Below are 17,651 nucleotides of genomic sequence, written 5' to 3' on the forward strand. Positions count from 1 at the left end.
TTTCGACCGTGATTGTTGGAAGCTGTCGAATCTTTGCTGTCGAAACAAACGTAGAAAGATTCGTGTTTGCAGATACACAATAATTGGAATTGGGTTGCCTTCTTTCTCACAAATTTATCCCATGAATGTTATCTTACCTTGAAAAACTTGGAAGTAAATCCCAAAATGTCAAGAATATAGATATTTTTTTAAATTTTGCATTAAAAAAAGTAGTTTCCATATAGAGTTTTAAATAATACCGGAAAATTTTGTGAAATCAGTGGAAGTAAAATTTCCCAAAATTAGTGGAAGTAAATTGGAAAGTAGCCACGTCCACCCCCGATTATTACAACTATAAAACACCAAGGCTTTTTCATAATCAAAAGCGTGCAGCTGAGTTGGTGGTGAATTCTCATTTCTCAGTCGCACAGCTTCAGATCCAACCCCAATTCCAGTTTCTCAATTCTCTCCATCTCGCCCAATCAGATGGCACTCGCAAACTGTGCTAGGCGGAAGCCCAACCTTCTATACAGAAACCTCCCTATTTCTATCTCTGATTCCTTCAATCACTCTTTCTCATTCGCATCATTCTCCAGACGCTTTGCCTCCTCTGGATCCGATGAAAACGACGTTGTCGTTATCGGAGGTGGGCCTGGTGGCTATGTCGCGGCAATCAAGGCCGCTCAGCTTGGCCTCAAAACCACCTGTATTGAAAAGCGTGGGGCTCTTGGCGGAACTTGCCTCAACGTTGGCTGTATTCCCTCCAAGGTAATCGTAATTCGCCCTTAGGGTTCATTATTTAGCATCTATATCTAGTTTTTTATTATTATTATTTTTTTTTTTTTTAATGTTAATCTGATTCTTTTACTTCATATTTCATTTCATCTTCTAAATTTTGAGTTCAATGATTTATTGGCTGGTTATGTCTGGTTGAGTTAGTTCTATTCATACTATTCGCGATCTTGTTTACTTGCTTGATTCGTGCTCACTTTGTAGTGAGGGATTTTCGTAATTGAAATTCGATCTGTTACTGTCTAATACACATTTCAAGACAACCGAATCACCTGCCACTCTGTTAGTCTTTCTAGGAGTTCCATCATTGGTTGGTTTGTTTCACGCACGAAATATCAGCCCTTGTAAGATACAGCTACCATTTTGATGTTTTTGCAGGATCTCACATAATAGCAAGCTCTTTATGTACACCGTTTTAGTTAAAAGCTGTTAAAGGTTTAGGTCGATCCTATGTTTGTTCGGTGTGTCAATTTATAAAGCTAGGTCGCTCTCTGAACTCTAAAATAATCTACCTCGATGCTTTAGGCTCTTCTCCACTCCTCCCACATGTACCATGAAGCTCAGCATTCATTCGCTAGCCATGGAGTGAAGTTTTCTTCTGTTGAGGTTGATTTACCAGCCATGATGGCACAAAAGGATAAAGCAGTAGGCAATCTCACACGTGGTATTGAAGGTCTTTTTAAGAAGAATAAAGTGAACTATGTTAAAGGCTACGGAAAATTGGTTTCCCCTTCTGAAGTTTCTGTGGACACCATTGAAGGTGGTAACACGGTGGTGAAAGGAAAAAATATAATAATTGCAACTGGATCTGATGTCAAATCTTTACCCGGAGTCATCATTGACGAAAAGAAAATTGTGTCATCAACAGGAGCCTTAGCTTTGTCAGAAATCCCCAAGAAACTTGTTGTAGTTGGAGCTGGATACATTGGGCTAGAGATGGGATCAGTGTGGGGTCGACTTGGATCCGAGATCACAGTTGTTGAGTTTGCCCCTGAGATAGTCCCAACTATGGACGGGGAAGTCCGGAAGCAATTTCAGCGTGCTCTTGAAAAGCAAGGAATGAAATTTATGCTAAAAACTAAGGTGGTTGGAGTTGATACTTCAGGGGATGGCGTGAAGCTGACTCTTGAACCGGCATCTGGTGGTGAACAGACGACACTCGAAGCAGATGTTGTTCTTGTATCTGCTGGTAGAACTCCGTTCACTGCTGGACTTGGGCTAGACAAGTTAGGGATTGAAACTGATAAGGCAGGGCGGATTTTGGTAAATGAAAGATTTGTTACAAATGTGGATGGTGTTTATGCAATTGGAGACGTAATTCCTGGGCCAATGTTAGCTCACAAGGCTGAAGAGGATGGGGTTGCCTGCGTGGAGTTCATAGCTGGGAAGATCGGCCATGTTGACTATGACAAAGTCCCTGGGGTTGTCTATACACATCCAGAGGTTGCATCTGTTGGGAAGACTGAGGAGCAGGTAAAGGCACTAGGTGTGGAATATCGTGTTGGGAAGTTTCCATTCTTGGCAAATAGCAGGGCAAAAGCAATTGATGATGCTGAAGGGGTGGTCAAAATTTTGGCGGAGAAGGAGACAGACAAGATACTTGGCGTCCATATCATGGCGCCCAATGCTGGGGAGCTTATCCACGAGGCAGTACTGGCCTTGCAATACGACGCAGCTAGTGAGGATATTGCCCGCGTTTGCCATGCTCATCCAACGATGAGTGAGGCATTAAAGGAGGCCGCCATGGCAACTTATGACAAGCCCATTCACATCTAGTGTTTCGACACTTTTTGTTTTGTTATTTTTTTCTTTTTTCCTTTTTTCCTTTTGACGAGTTGGAAATTGCTTGTTCGAGACTTTTTTTTTTTTTTCCCCCTTCCCATCCTGCATGAAAGCAGATAAATCTGCTGCTCTGGTTCTCGCGAAACAATAATTTGGTCGAGTTTCCATAACAGGAAAGGACAGAACAAACTTTCGTTGTAATTTACACGCAGTGTACCTACACTACACTAGTTTGTGCAAAGCACGTACACGTTCGTTCGTTGGTATTTTTCTCGTATGTTCAGAACAAGCACATATCTGAGAGTAAAATAAGGTTTACCATGGCAAAAGAAAGCTCTGCCTAGATTATTTTGAATCTTCTGGATAGGTGAAGTCAAGACCCCCAAGAGGCTTGTAAACAAGCTATTCTACATGGAGCAGACACCGATGAATCGTCAAGTATTGGTTATAAAAATATTCAGCTAAACCGGTGTCAAGTTGGTTATGTATAATGATTCATCTATACATACACTTTGGAGTAATAGAAGTAGGTGTCAAGCGTATTTGTTAAACCAGTATCACTCTAAATCATCACATCTGCATCAGCTAAGCCGATGGCCCTGCCTCTCCTATTGAAAAATGATCCGCACAAGAAATTCTGGAACCTCAACAGTTAAGGGCACATCTTCACAGAGCTTCGGATGATGGCTTAATCATGGCTCCTCTTGCATGTCGGGCCTCCTCCTGGCCTGCAAAGACAACCGTGCATCCCTCTCTCGTTCGAACTCCCTGTAGTCAGCTCGCTGCAAAAACGAAACTTTCTCAAGATACTGATTTGAGCTCTTCTTGTAAGCATCCAAGTCCTCTTCCAGACCCTTAGTTTCTTCCTTGAACTCTCCCCAGTCCTTTTTTGTCTTGTCAAGAACACTAAGTTTTTGTTTCTTCTTAATTTGTTCCAGGACTGCATCAACCGCTGAAGTAGCAGCAGGTGCCTTCATCTTCTCGTGTGCTTCCTTTGAATCAGCATCTACAAACTTTTTAATTTCAACATTTTGGCCTGCGAAGTCCCTTATCTCCCTGATCTGTTGAAGTAAAAGTACAATTTTCCTTCAGCTCATCAATTAACAGATCAATATAACCAATGCCAAAACTTACTGTTCTATTGTTTTATAAGGCCTATAACCTCTTGGAGGACTCTCATACGCCTTGCTCCCCCGCCCACGCTACATTTCCCACAAACCCTCCTTCACCCATAAAGTCATAACATCTGAACTCAAAATTCTTGCTCCTAGACGGATCCACCTAACAAACTCCATTACATCATCCATCAAGTCAAGTACAGCTCTCATCTGTTTCTTCAGAAAAGTGCCTAAACCGAACAATTAACCAAAAAACTGTTCTAGACGGAAAAAAACAGAGAGAGAGAGAGAGAGACCGATGGATATCCTCTAAATTATAATACAAACAACTGACCAAATGATATTCTAATGAAATCCTTTTTCAGCTCTATAAGTCTCTAACAATAGCAAAGGGTAGAAAAAGAAAAAGGATAGTATTGGCACCTCAACTTTCCCTCTGCCAGAAATAGATGTAGAGTCCCTAACAGCTGAGAGAGCAGTAGCAGCAAGCACCTTAGCATCATCATAACTGTTCTGCAGAACCTTGGATCCTTCCGATGACACATCTTTTTCTTGAGGTTCAACAATCTTGTTTGACGCCATACCAAGATATGAAATCCAATTCTAGAGACGGGGGACATGGGGAGAGAATAAAGTAAGAGAAATGCTGTTTCCTATTTTTTTGACCTGCCTCATTGTGAAAGAGAAGAATGTGAATTTTTACATTGGATGGCTTGTTTGAGTTTTTATTCACTGGTGGAGATGGTTTGGTTGACAAAGCTTTTAAGGTTTTAGAAGACACCCCTTTATTCATTTGCTCCCACATGGCATCAACACGCTCTTTTATTTCTAGCAACATAAACAAGAATAACATTATACTTCTTAATCTACATATGCTAACATGAAAAGCACAAAAACATCTGCTCCGCTCCCTATGCTCACCTGTGTCATTAGGCTTTCCCTCTGAACTCATATGAACGGATCCTTCTTTACCCGATTCCACTAGATTCTGACATATAAAAGGGGAAATTAGGAAAAGCTGCAAACCTCGCATGAGTCTTCCATTTTTTGTGAGACGAACAAAAATAAGCTCCCCTTCAGCCATGGTTGAATAAACATGCTTTCTCCAATATTAATGCAATATGGCAGTAGGGAGAAAGCTCAAACAGTAGAGTTAAAAAAAAAAAAAAAAACTCATCCTATAAACAGAGCATTTTGGGGAGAAGGATCTTGTGTGTTGATATGATGAAACAAAATTGAAAGGAATGAAGAACCTGAAAGATTGCGGCAAATTGAAAGGAATCGAGACACCAAGTCTCCGCACAACACAGATTCCGAAAACACTCCCGGATAACTGGGCCCTCAAATCTCTTTCTTTCTGCCCTCTGCGGCTCGGTTGTGGCCTCAAATCTACCCTAAAAGGCATTCCTTCGGTTGAACCGATAACTGACTCGACCCGACCCGACCCGACCCGGTTTGGTGAGGGGTTTTCGGTCAAATTTTTAATAAGTTAATTAATTCCATAAAACGAAGTGTAGCCATGAACAAGAAGCAGAGCAAAAAGAAAGACACATAAAAGCAGGGTTATTCATAAAATTTGGAAACTGAAGTGTAGCCATGAACAAGGTTGGGATTTGCATGCACAAAGGACAAAACAACCCCCACCTGAGCTACCATACATAATATAATAAGCTTAATAATAATAATACTATTTGGCCTCACACCACAAACACTCATACATATTATATATATATATATATATATATATATATATATATATGTATATATAACTTAAGCAGCAGAAGGAGCTGTGATATGGTTGACAACTTCAGCCTCCGACAACACGGAGACCAAAGGCGCGAGCTTGGTTGCTTCTTTGGTTTCAGATTTGATAACATTTTGGTAGTCCAAAGATTCATCTTCATAAACCTCCCACCATTTCTTCACCAACATTTTTATGTCTTCTCTGTCCATGTTCTCTTCCTCTCCTGTGTATCTCCACGGCTTTGATCCCTACACATACATTTCACAACTAAATACAACGCATCTTCATCTTCAATATTTTCGTAACCAAACAACAAAAGAAACGCATACCGCCGCACAGTAGTGGACAACTTTGACTTTGTCTACGTCGATGTTCTCGGGATGACGCCACAACATGGCCATGACGAGGTTGTAAATGGGAGGAATGGGTTTGTAAATGTCGTTGAAGTACATGTTCAGAAAGTCCTACATGCGGATGCGGATGCAGATTATGATATGTGATTGATATGATACGACTAAATGGTTGAAGTTGAACTTAATTACCTGCTCGGCAAACAAGGTTGGAGTGGTGGCCTTGCAAGTTTCGAGAAGATCCTTGTAGGTGAAGAGGTCGGGTTCATACACAAAAAATCCAGCGTTGAAGTAAAGAGGGGGTGGGTTTCCCATTTCCTCAACAGGCCACTTGACTTTGTCAGGGCATTGCTGGCAGTAACCAATCTTGTACTGCGGTGAGTTACTCCATGTCTTCTCACAGAAGCAGTCCATCACGGCGTAGAAGTATCCATTTGGCATTTCGAACAGATGATCGATGTTCTCAAACACTTGAATGTCCCCATCCAAATATATCAGCTTCTCATACTCCACGAACTGCAATCAAACACTTTTGAGTACATATTTAAATTTGAACGAACGAACGAACGAGCGAATCGAACATACCTCCCAAATCCTAAGCTTTGAGTAGTTGATAACATAGTATGCCATCGCAAATTGAGTCTGGTTTGCAGGGGGGTAAACAGGCTCGATTTCTCGGACGATGCATCCCTGATACTCGAGAATCTGGCGATGGTCTTCGGGAACATCAGGCAGGACAGCTACAATGAGAGGGTAGACGGTCTTGACCTTTCTGAGACCCTTTGCCAATCCAACCACACCTTTCCAATAGTCTCCATTACCGGCCAAGAACGTCACGAATGCCCTCTTGGGGGCATCGGTCGACTCGATGGCAGTTTCGGTGGCAGCCGGAGACATATTGATTATGTGGGTGGAACAACAAAAGAGTTGTTGAGAAAGGGAGGCAAGAAGGACTTGTAGGGCAGGTTTAAGTTGTAGGTTTAGTCCTTCAAGCTTGAGTTGTGGAGGGATGGGAATGCAGGTATTTATAAAGCCGTGGGGGAGCATGTTAGTATTGTGATTACTTGGTATTAATATAAACACTGCAATTAAGAGAATGGGATTGGTGGGATGAATATGAGTTGGAATCCTATCCTTAAGCTGTGAGATGGACAAGATTCTTATGTTTTGCACCTTTGGATCATCCCCTTTGCCTTTTGGATACTCATCTTAATTATGGATCATTCCCTCTCTTGCAAGTTTGTAGACGAGACAAATGTGGACAATTTGGGGAGGATCTAAGAATCTCAGACTTTGACATTTTATTTAATATATTACGATTCTATATCCGTATATATATAAGGGTATAGAAACCTCTTCCTACTAGACGCGTTTCAAAAACTTTGAAGAGAAAGTCCAAAGAGGACAATCTCGGCTAGCAGTGGGGTTGGAGCGTTATAAATAGTATCAGAGCCAGACACTGAGTGATGTGCCCGCGAGGAGGCTGAGTCCTGAAGGGGTGGACACGAGGTGGCGTAGAGACTTAGGCACTACACAAAGTGGAAAAAAAGAAAGAAAAGAAAAGGAAAGCTGCTTTTGTCCAGATGATTCGATTCTTGTATATACAATTTGAATGGTTTTGAAGAAGAAGATGCCCCACACGGTTGAATCAGCTTAGCTTTGTGGAAATACGTTGTCTTCTAGTGCACCTCAGTATTCCATTGGTGTGAAGGCTGTTATTTCCAACTTTTTATAGGATTCTGCACTTTTTCCCAACTCATTTCATGCCTTCTAAACATCATCAAATAAGAACTAAAACAATTTCTGTTCTTATGATCCAAAGAACTCAAATCATTTTCAGATTATTCTTCATTACACCAACTTGGGTACCTATAGATTAAGATGGATATAGGAAAGCCAAGAAGGTGTTTAAAACTCAGGTTAGAATCTCGCCCTTTTTCATAAAACTCAGGTTAGAATCTAGCCCCTTTTCATGTGGAACAAGTGCTGCACAATCGTTGTCCCAATGCCACGAGAGTGTGATTGTGATAAGTGGTATTAGAGCAGAGTCGACTCCTTGAATTGTAGTAAACAAATATGTCCATTGCAAAACAACTCGACAAGACTGACCTGATGGAATGTGGTTTTTGGAATCTTGCATGAATGAGATTGCCGCTAAAGCCTATAGGATCGACAAGATGGTAGGCCACCTTGAGGTAATGTATGTCCGTGAATTAATGGTTACTGTTGAGACCTTAGAAGACAAGGCCACTACTGCTGGTGGCTTCGAGCTTGGGGCTAGCTCGATGGCCTCTGTTGCCCGAATCGAAGAACGCAATGAACGCTTAGACAATGCCCAACAAGCGATCGTTCAGATGGTCTCAGAAATGTTTGAGGATTCAAGAGAAGTCGTCGGAGTGGTGGTTAGGGTTGAAGTCGCAAATCTTAGCGCTAGATTAAATCTCACCATAAGAACGGTGGGGAACCAAACCCCGACTGGGGTGTAGTCTAATTCAACAAGATAAAGGTCTTGGAGCCCAAGCCCTTCTCTGGGGCTCAAGATACCAAAACTCTAGAGAACTTTATCTTTGACCTTGAACAGTACTATCGAGTCACAAATACTGTAGCAGAAGAAGCGAAGGTCACGTTGGCAAATATGCATCAAGCCAACAATGCAAAGTTGTGGTGGACATCCAATTACATGGACATTCAAGATGGTCGATGTATTGTGGAGACTTGGAATAGCTTAAAACAAGAACTCCACTCTCAATTCTTCCCAAAGAATGTCGAGATAATCGTAAGAAGGAAGTTAAGGGAGCTGAGGCATATTGGCAATATCCGAGACTACGTTAAACAGTTTTTTGATCTTATGTTAGATATTTGTGATATGTCTAAGAAAGAGAAGGTCATCAGTTTTGTTGAGGGCTGGAGTCGTGGGCGAAAACCAATCTCTACGAACAAAGAGCTCAAGATCTTTCCACAGCCTATGCTATAGTCGAACGACTGTTTGATCTTAACATCGATCAACCCCAAGATATAAGGCAGAACCAGGCTTCCGCAAGTAGTGGAAATAAAAATTATTGACCCAACTTTCTCAAAGATGGAGGAAGTGACAGACTTGAAGGCGGAGGAGAGGAATGTGAGTCCTTCCAATAGAAAGGTAAAATTCCATGGCGGAGACCCACCGCCAGAACCGTCCTAGTCAAAGCCATGGCCTCTCGTCTTGCTTCATATGCAAGGGAACCCACCGAAAAACTAAGTGCCCACAAAAGGCGGTCACTCTATGACTTCCAAGAAAAATTTGGAATGAACTCTGAAGCTAAGTAGGAGACGACAGATATTGGTAAAAAAACATGGAGAACCCCGCATGGGGGCCTTAAAGTATTTATCTACCCTCCGAAAGAGAGTGTGTGAGAGAAAATAGCCAGTGGAACGGGGTGTTATGTATGTTGAGGTTTGGGTCAACCACAGAGTGGCCAAGAACACTATTTGCCTCGGGGGTTGCAAAGAGAACTCCCATTGAGATATAATAATCCATTTTTTTTTTTTTTTTTTTTTGATCATAATTGAAACCAAACCTACTCATTACACCTCAGGATTCAAAAGGTAACCTAACATTTTTCCTATTATGAATTTAATTTAACTTCGAATTTATGGAAAATGTATAAATGGAATCTACGTGTTTAGGTTTTATGGCAGGACACCGTGAAGCTTTCAATTATTACTTAATTCATAATTATTTTTATTTTTAATTTAATAATATCATTATCTAAGGAATGTGAGAAGGGTGATAGAGTTTGCGTCACGTGACATTTCACGTGCTATTTAGAAATTATTAAATTTATGCAAAGTTTTGATTGGGGGAGGCTGATTTTGCAGCTGCTAATGCTTCTGGTTGATAATGGGGATGGCGAGATAGCTTTAAGCGGCACACGGATTTCTTACGTCCTCTTTTCAACGCAGCACACTTCCCCTATCGACGTAGTCTTCTCCGGTCACCGCTGCACAACCCCCAAATCTTCTTCCGCCATTCACTCCGCCGCTTCAACTTCCTCCACATTACCAGCACAGTTCCTGAGGATCTAGACTCCAATTTCCGCTCTTCATGCTCTTCTCCACTTTTGATTATTAGGGTTTTCTTTTGCCTGCTGCTTTCTTTCTCACTTCCCTTGGCGTATTTCATTCCTACAAGCTGCAATTTGAGGTTTCTTTCTTTCATTTCGGTATCTTTTTCGATTATTTCTGCCTAACATCGTAAATAACGATTTTCTCTATGCTTCTTTTGAAACTTTGTTTTGAAATTGGCTTCCTTCTTAACTTTTCCCTAGTCTTTCTGGAATCAAGAATACGGATAAATCAGAAAAAAGAAAAAAGAAAAAAGAAAAAAGAAAAAAACGTGCTTTACTCGGCAATATAGTCGGAGAATTGTGACGCTTGAACAGCTATAAGTAATCTGTATATAGTTAGAGCGCGTGGGAAATTTATGTGAAATTAACTTTGTTCTTGATCTTTGTCACTCGTAGTCATCGGTCTACCGGGGTACTGGAAATGAGGCATTTCCCGAAATATGGATTAAGGACATATATCATCGACCAGTGTGTGTTATTTTCGTGTTAGTTGACTCTAATATTTTATTTGCTACTATTTTGTTGCTTTTGCGTGACTATCCTTCATTGAGGGTGCTTTTTGCCACAGCTTTGGAAAATGGGTGCTCCTGTCGTAGTTCTCGTAGTTCTTTTTCCAGAAGAAGAATCACAACAAGTTTTTGTCTAACTACACAATTGGTCATAAATGCTAATGAAGTACAAAATTAGTATATAGTTGTAGTCATGCAATATAAAGCGCACACCAACTTACTTTGTAACAATTAACCTACAGAAATTGAAAAGGAAAAGGGTGTGAGTCTTAGGTGCACCGTAGTGAAACCACATAAAATGCAAGTTATGCCTCGAACAACACTGGTTATGAATGTCTACATAATTGCTTTCTCTATTTTAAAAAGTTTTTTTTTTTTTGTCCTTGCTGATTTCCCTTCAATGCTTTTTTGACCCTGTAATGCTAGATTATGTTTCCATCCATTAATGTGCTTTCTCCATTTTTCTTGTGCCAATTTCTATTTATATTATCTCAACATATTTGTTACTTTAATGATCATCAAAGCAAACAAATTAGGCTTTGACTATATACTTCTTTTGTCTACAGGCTATAACCTTTGCACATTTTCCTGCTTGCTTGCTATGGACCATATGTTGCGATTGGAAATGATTCAATTGAATTACTCTTGAAATTGATCCTTAAATTTCTATTCAATGGCTCGGAAGGGTAATCATCAGAAAACAGGGTCAGAGCGCCATGCATCAAACAGTAAAAAGAAAGTTTCAGACTTGCAGTCCAAGGTGCAAGGAAGAGTACAAGAGATAAAGGTACGTTCTGGAGAGGAACTGCCAAATGACAACCACTATAGCAGATCCATTGAAGAAGGCATGGTGAATAGTGACACTGGAGAGGGTATAAAGAACGTAAAAAATTCTGCAAAGTCTTTGAGAAAAGAAAAACAAGGAATGGAAGGACTCCATACTCCAGACGAGCCAACATTTCCCTCCAAAGAATTTGAAAACTGCAATGGAGATAATGAGGGTTCTAGAATAGGAGAACGATACAAGGGGTCTACTGGTGATAGGGAGCGGGTACATTTAGATTGTAGCTATAGAGAACGCATCAGAAATGTGGTGGACAATATAAAATTTTCAGATAATATTTTTGTGAAAAGTTTTGTGGAATTTTTGTCATCAACATTTGAAGCAGCCCATGTGTTTCTGGAGAGACAGAGACCTCTGTTTAATTCTATGAAGAAAAGTTTACTGAATACAAGTGACTGTGTTGGAAAGAATATTAAGAAGGCATATCCCATTGTTCTGAAGTGGATGATGCATTTTGGTAACATAATGCTTCTCCTATCAATTGTATGGTTGGACTGTGCCTTTAGGGGCATTGATTCCTTTATACGTATGGGGACAACATCCTTCTTCTCAGTTATATGGTTCTCCATTCTTTCAACTATTGCAATGGTTGGACTTCTTAAATTCCTTGTGGTCTTGGTAAGCTACTGCAATACTCTTGCATAGGTGTTATTTCCTATCTTGTTTTATTCGTGTTTATTTATTCTACTTCCTGTCTTGTCTTGAAGAATTGATATTTATTTTCTTTAGAGAATACTCCAGCAGCAACATTATCTTATGGATATTCCTAAGACTTCAATCACCAACTATTTTTTATTCCAAGCATGTAGTTGATGTTGTATGGAATGGTACCGGTGAAGCATGAGACTCATTATAATTTTGTATTAGAAGATAAGCAATGTTGTAGCTGTATGGACGGTTTGTTTTAAAGCATTTATAAAAAAGTTTGGATTCCTCATGGGCTCTCGATATAATAGTTATTTTCAAGTAAAATGGTATTACCATCTATCTTCAAGTTGTACAGTTTGAAAATCATCTAATGACGATTGGGTGTTCATTGCAGACACATATCCCATATGGTTATGCGGAGTTCCATATGCTTGTTTGGTTTATTTATTTATTTATTATTTTTTTTTTGTTTTTGTTTTTTTGTTTATTTATTCTTAACAACGTCAACAAATTGTCTTGCTCTTTGTGGCCTGTGGGGGTTTGCATGATTTCTTTGAGGCTTTTGAGTTGAGAGGAATGATGTAATCGTAAGAGGGGTTGAGAGGTCTAAGTAGGATGTGTGGTCCCTTGTTTGGCTTCATGTTTTTCTTTTAACTTCAGTGTAGAAGTCTTTTTGTAATTATCCTTGAGTCTGTCTGCTATCTTGTGCATAAATTTATGATTAAGTTCTTCCTAACTGGCTACTACTTTGTATTACTGATTGTTTTTTTGGTCAGTTTTGATACATAATGGCATTGGTATAATATCATTGAGATAGCTGTGTTTAGTGTTCGGTGTGATAGAATCTATAGTCTGTGTTTTGTTACCCTGTCTATGCGTGGCTTTTTATAGTCAGCCTTTTTCATTGGTTATATGCCTTTTTTTCTGTTTTTTTCCCCTCCAGAATTCTTAGGTGATCCTTCCTGCCCTTTGTTTTATATAGATTCATGGTAAATAATAAATGAAATCTACCCAGGTAATAGCTGCTTCCCTTGGAATTTTTGTTGGGTTTGCCTTTGCAATTTTGGTCATCGCCATCTCTGGAATAGCTTTCCTTTGGTTTTATGGAAACTTTTGGACAACATTGCTGATCATATCTATTGGAGGTAATATCTTTACCTTTGGAACTTGCACAATTTTTCTGTTCATGCTAACATCACGATTAGTCTCATTCATTGAGGTGTTGCATCACAATTTTCAGGGTTGGCATTTATATTGAGCCATGAACGAGTTGCACTTTTTATCACCACTTTGTATTCGGTATATTGTGGATGGGTAGGCACTGGATGGCTTGGTTTGCTTTTGGGCCTGAATTTGTCGTTTATTTCAAGTGATGCTCTTATTTATGCCCTAAAGAACAACATGAATGAGCATGGGAGATCAAACAGATATCCTGAACAAGCAGCTGGGATGCAAGATCAGCCCGGCTTCTTTCAGGATGATCCTATGCAAGCATCATCTTCTGAATTCAGTGCAGCTTTTGCTGCTGATCGTAGTTCAGGCACACCTTCAACCAGTGGAGCTGATTCTGAGCTATCTTCTGAAGATGAAGTCATTCGTTTGCTGAATTGTACAGATTATTATGCAGTTTTAGGATTGTCTCGGTTTGAGGATATAGTTCCTTCCCTGCTCAAGAAGGAATATAGGAAAAAGGTGATTTCTGCATTAATGTTGGTACAATTTGCATAATCTATTCACTGTTCATGTAGTTATAGTCATTATGCTCCGTCTCATGTGTTTTTCTTTTGGATTGCCATTATGCTTCGTCTCACTTATATTTATTAGTGGTGTCGTACTTCTTGGAAATTAGATGTTTTTTGAAATATTATCTTGATTATCTGCGGAAGTGGAAATTGGTATATATCTAGTTTTGTTGAATGAGCTTGTATAAACTGGTTATCAGGCAATGTTGGTCCATCCTGATAAAAATATGGGCAATGAAAAGGCTGCTGAAGCATTTAAGAAACTTCAAAATGCATACGAGGTGAAACATTTCCTTTGTATTATATTGTTCTTGAGAGTTGCATGTTTCTTTTATTTACTTATTATTATAATTTTTTTATAGGTTTTACTTGATTCATTAAAGCGAAAAAACTATGATGATGGACTGAGAAGGGAAGAGTTGCTAAATGTTTTCCGCAGGTTTCAAAGTGCTTCACAGAAGGTATAACCCCCATCCTCACACCCTCCCACACACACAAAAGAACAAGAAGAATAGAAAGAGAGAGAAAGATAAAGAGATTCACCTTATAAAAAATTCTTTTAACCTTCCTGACACTTCTCCATTTATAGAAAGGTGAAAAAAAAAATTGAAATTGAGCTGCAGTGTTTCTTTGGTAATTAAATTATAAGGCAAGTTGTCGACAAACACGAAACATGACTTAAGTTTGGATCTTGACAATCTGAACCCATTCGTCACCATAATTGTGTTCCCATTTATATTGTGAGGTAATGCTTGTTCTCAATGGAAACTTTGTACGCCTAGATATTGGGATTGTATAAAGCTAGATGATATTGGTTTTTGGAAACCGTTATTGACACCGATTAATTTGTCTATTGCTCATGTTCCTGTTGGAAAACCTATTTTGTCCTTCCATAATATTAACAATGGAATGACATTTCACATGTTGAGATGCTGGCTAGGTTCACTTGTAGCAAGGAGGTAAAGCGAATTCTTCCTCCAAGTTGTTAACAAACGACTTGTTCTATGTGACCTTTCCTACCAAACTAAATAATAATAATAATAACAACAAGTTCCATTTTTTAGCATTTAGTCTAACTTGTTAGTGGTGAGTGTAGAAGAGTGATGAGAGATGGGTAGCATATCACCTATAGGAAGGTGGATAATGTAACTATGCTATTATTATTTTCAATTAATTATATGAAGTACCTTTGAACTTTGCATTTATTTTTAAAATATCCCTATTCTTTTAAAAGTTGAAATATTACCCTTGACCTCTTATTAACATTTCACAACTATTGTTTGAGTGGAAATCCATTGGAATGTTGGACGGAAAATCGACATGGTGATGACTTGAAACAACATAACAATGACTAGGATGCTTGTCTGAGCTAAATCCGACTTTTTGTTCAACATTTGATTTTTCTATTCCAATGGCTCTTGAAACATTTATGAAATGTCAAGGGTAGTAGTTCAACTTTTGAAAGAATATGAATATTCTTTTACCAGGGGCAAAGTTCTGGAGTATTTTTTCCATAATCTAGCCTTTTCTTTTCACATGAGTATGTTTTAAATTCTTTCGTCTGATGACTAAAATATTAAGTTACATAATATATTGAAGAAAAGAAAAAAAGAGCACAGACACCCAAAAACAAAAAGGAAAAAAGGAAAAAAGGAAAAAAGGAAAATAAGATTTAAGTTGTGTAGTCAGTAGAGACCTAAAAATTTTCAGTTCAATGCACTTTTAGCTTTTCGCTAAGAGGGTTCCCTGCAATTGTAAATGATACTTGAGCTATGAGTTAAGCTCTTGAGATTGTTTCTATGTCCAAGTTTTTTGTTCGAGTATCTTATGCAAATTATTGATGCATTTATTTTATAGAGTGGAGGGATTGGTCCATTTGCATTTTCACGATCAGCCACAGATAGAGAGGATCTTTCGGGTGAATCAAGGCGAATAGCCTGTAAAAAATGCAACAATTTTCACTTATGGATTCACACTAGGAAATTGAAATCTCAAGCAAGATGGTGCCAGGTTTTTCTCTTCTATTTCAGACTCTTGATTTTGTATGGTTTTCTGTTCTCTAGTATCCTAGTGATGGTACGGTATCCTCACGTTTTCTAACAGATGCTGTATGTATTGTTATGTATATTTACTTCTCTAAAGGAATGCAAAGATTTTCATCAAGCAAAGGATGGGGATGGGTGGGTGGAGCAATCTTCTCAGCCTTTTCTTTTTGGGTTACTGCAGAAGGTATGTTTCACTTACATGTGGATCTGCTTGTTAGCAATACGTGATATGATTTGATGTGTAGATACCTGTTGAATTACTTGACTTGCCTGTTTTCACTTATACGATGCTTATAGAAAATGCTATAATGGTGCTCATAAAAATTGTTTAATGTTGTTTTTAGGGTATTCACGTAGATGTATTTGTTAGAACACAAACTAGGTAATATGATTGCTGAAAAATTCAAGAAAGGTACGGCATAGTGAAAGCGTGCATGTTTATATCATAACGCCACATATGATGTTCTCTATGCAGGTAGAAGCTCCTTCTGCATATGTATGTGCAGAGAGCAGAATATATGATGCTACCGAATGGTATATTTGTCAGGTAATATCTGTAGTGGTCTTTTCATATGCATGCATCTCAAGCGATGTTGATGGCATGTTTCCTTTCTTGTCCCCGCTGATACATGAAGAAATATAAATGTATGTTGCTGATTTTTGCTGCAGGGAATGAGATGTCCAGCCAACACCCACAGGCCAAGTTTTCATGTAAACACCACTACAAGTGTACCCTCTAAGCAAAACACCAGTAGAGGATCAAGTTCTAGCCAAAGAGGAGGCCAAATGCCTCCATCAAATATAGAAGAGAACATGATGAACATGACAGAAGAAGAGTTATTTGAGTGGTTTCAGAATGCCGTTCTAACAGGTGCGTTCGACAATGGTGGTGGCAGTGCCACGGAGAGCCCATCGGCCAAAGCAGGAGGAAGTTTTAACAAGAGTAGTAGCAACAGTGGGAGTGGCAACAAGAAAAAGAAAAAGGGAAAGAAGCAATGGTGATATTGAGGTTGAGACCATAGTTGATTATAGTAATTTTGAAGTGTATGGTAGTAATTCAACAGCCGGATCAGGTAAGTAAGTTCATTAAATATACAAGGTAGCACCCATCATAGGAAATTTCAAAATGAATGGTGCAGAGATAGGAGAGCCACAGAAGGATGGCATCAAGAGTTTGTATATAGCGTTTTAACTGTCGTAAAATGGCTGGACTTCCCTAAGTTAAAACAGGTTGGAAATGTATCCAAGAACCCTAAGATATTGCACTAACCTTAATTATGAGGAATTATTTGGAAGATAGCCTCCAAATATGGCTGCTTCGTCCATTGCCCACTTTTTAGTCAACAGGTTCTGAGTTCCTTTTGTTTTCCATCAACCAAACGGTCTCTTGGAAAATAACTCGAAAATGGCCCTAAAATTAAAGTGTTTATGATTGGTTTTTTACTAAACATATGTGTCAAATTCATTCCTCACAATTTCGTTGAAAAATATTGAAAGAAATTTGGTTTTTTCACATAATGATTCAGGGTCTTCATTTGAGTCTTCTCGACGAGAAGGTTCAGGTTGTGAGGTCTTAAAGACACGAGTACATGTTTTTATCTTCTTTATTTTACACTAGTCTTTAGTAAGGTCTTAAAGACATGAGTACATGTTTTTATTCTTCTTTATTTTACACTAGTCTTTAGTGGATTTGGTATGATACTAAAATAAGAAAATAACTTTTCTGAACGAGTTCTTGACCCTTGTCTCAAATAGGAAAAAGTGTCAATGCTAACACCTGTATGAAAAATGGCCTGAAAATGAAAGTGTTTAAGTTCGGTTTTTTTACTAAAGATATGTGTCAAGTTCATCTTATTTGAACATTCCTTTCTGTTTCATTGAAGAATATGGAAAGAAACTTAGTCTTTTTACATAATGATTTGAGTGTCTCCATTAGGGTCTTCCCGTTTTAGATCATTACACTAAAGGCTCACACTCTACCCCTTGGAAATG

The 17,651-nt window shown here is 38.9% G+C and overlaps 4 protein-coding genes across 6 annotated transcripts; 2 read left to right on the forward strand and 2 right to left on the reverse strand.

Moving 5' to 3' along the window:
• Nucleotides 1-340: 340 nt before the first annotated feature.
• LOC111778603 (dihydrolipoyl dehydrogenase, mitochondrial) lies at nucleotides 341-2,821 on the forward strand. Its single transcript, XM_087119330.1, has 2 exons — nucleotides 341-747; nucleotides 1,297-2,821. Exons 1-2 carry the CDS (start codon nucleotides 466-468, stop codon nucleotides 2,545-2,547), a joined length of 1,533 nt encoding a protein of 510 aa, XP_086975456.1. The 5' UTR covers nucleotides 341-465; the 3' UTR covers nucleotides 2,548-2,821.
• A 159-nt stretch (nucleotides 2,822-2,980) lies between these two features.
• LOC111778607 (uncharacterized) lies at nucleotides 2,981-5,071 on the reverse strand. Of its 2 annotated transcripts, XM_023658531.2 has the most exons (5): nucleotides 4,925-5,071; nucleotides 4,593-4,659; nucleotides 4,375-4,499; nucleotides 4,095-4,274; nucleotides 2,981-3,614 (listed from the first exon to the last, which is right to left on the reverse strand). In XM_023658531.2, exons 2-5 carry the CDS (start codon nucleotides 4,621-4,623, stop codon nucleotides 3,246-3,248), a joined length of 705 nt encoding a protein of 234 aa, XP_023514299.2. In that variant the 5' UTR covers nucleotides 4,624-4,659; nucleotides 4,925-5,071; the 3' UTR covers nucleotides 2,981-3,245. The 2 variants fall into 2 exon arrangements, with proteins under 2 accessions (XP_023514299.2, XP_086975458.1); XM_087119332.1 differs by lacking the exon at nucleotides 4,925-5,071 and having other exon boundaries at nucleotides 4,593-4,914.
• Nucleotides 5,072-5,217: 146 nt separating this feature from the next.
• Nucleotides 5,218-6,768, reverse strand: LOC111778606 (galactinol synthase 2). Its single transcript, XM_023658530.2, has 4 exons — nucleotides 6,351-6,768; nucleotides 5,958-6,281; nucleotides 5,745-5,879; nucleotides 5,218-5,663 (listed from the first exon to the last, which is right to left on the reverse strand). Exons 1-4 carry the CDS (start codon nucleotides 6,660-6,662, stop codon nucleotides 5,442-5,444), a joined length of 993 nt encoding a protein of 330 aa, XP_023514298.1. The 5' UTR covers nucleotides 6,663-6,768; the 3' UTR covers nucleotides 5,218-5,441.
• Nucleotides 6,769-9,601: 2,833 nt separating this feature from the next.
• LOC111778664 (uncharacterized) lies at nucleotides 9,602-16,984 on the forward strand. 2 transcript variants are annotated; one of them, XR_015413417.1, is made up of 11 exons: nucleotides 9,602-9,948; nucleotides 10,947-11,842; nucleotides 12,888-13,017; nucleotides 13,113-13,564; nucleotides 13,815-13,895; nucleotides 13,977-14,075; nucleotides 15,472-15,624; nucleotides 15,757-15,843; nucleotides 16,004-16,041; nucleotides 16,135-16,206; nucleotides 16,329-16,386. XR_015413417.1 is itself a non-coding variant. In XM_023658615.2 (10 exons), the coding sequence occupies exons 2-10, from the start codon at nucleotides 11,054-11,056 to the stop codon at nucleotides 16,659-16,661; spliced, it is 2,196 nt and encodes a 731-aa protein (XP_023514383.2). In that variant the 5' UTR covers nucleotides 9,604-9,948; nucleotides 10,947-11,053; the 3' UTR covers nucleotides 16,662-16,984. The 2 variants fall into 2 exon arrangements, 1 of the variants encoding a protein (XP_023514383.2); XM_023658615.2 differs by lacking the exon at nucleotides 16,004-16,041 and having other exon boundaries at nucleotides 9,604-9,948; nucleotides 16,329-16,984.
• Nucleotides 16,985-17,651: the final 667 nt, after the last annotated feature.

This window comes from Cucurbita pepo, chromosome 17 (assembly GCF_057944985.1).
Source record: "Cucurbita pepo subsp. pepo isolate OVF chromosome 17, ASM5794498v1, whole genome shotgun sequence".
Classification (NCBI taxonomy): Eukaryota; Viridiplantae; Streptophyta; class Magnoliopsida; order Cucurbitales; family Cucurbitaceae; genus Cucurbita; species Cucurbita pepo.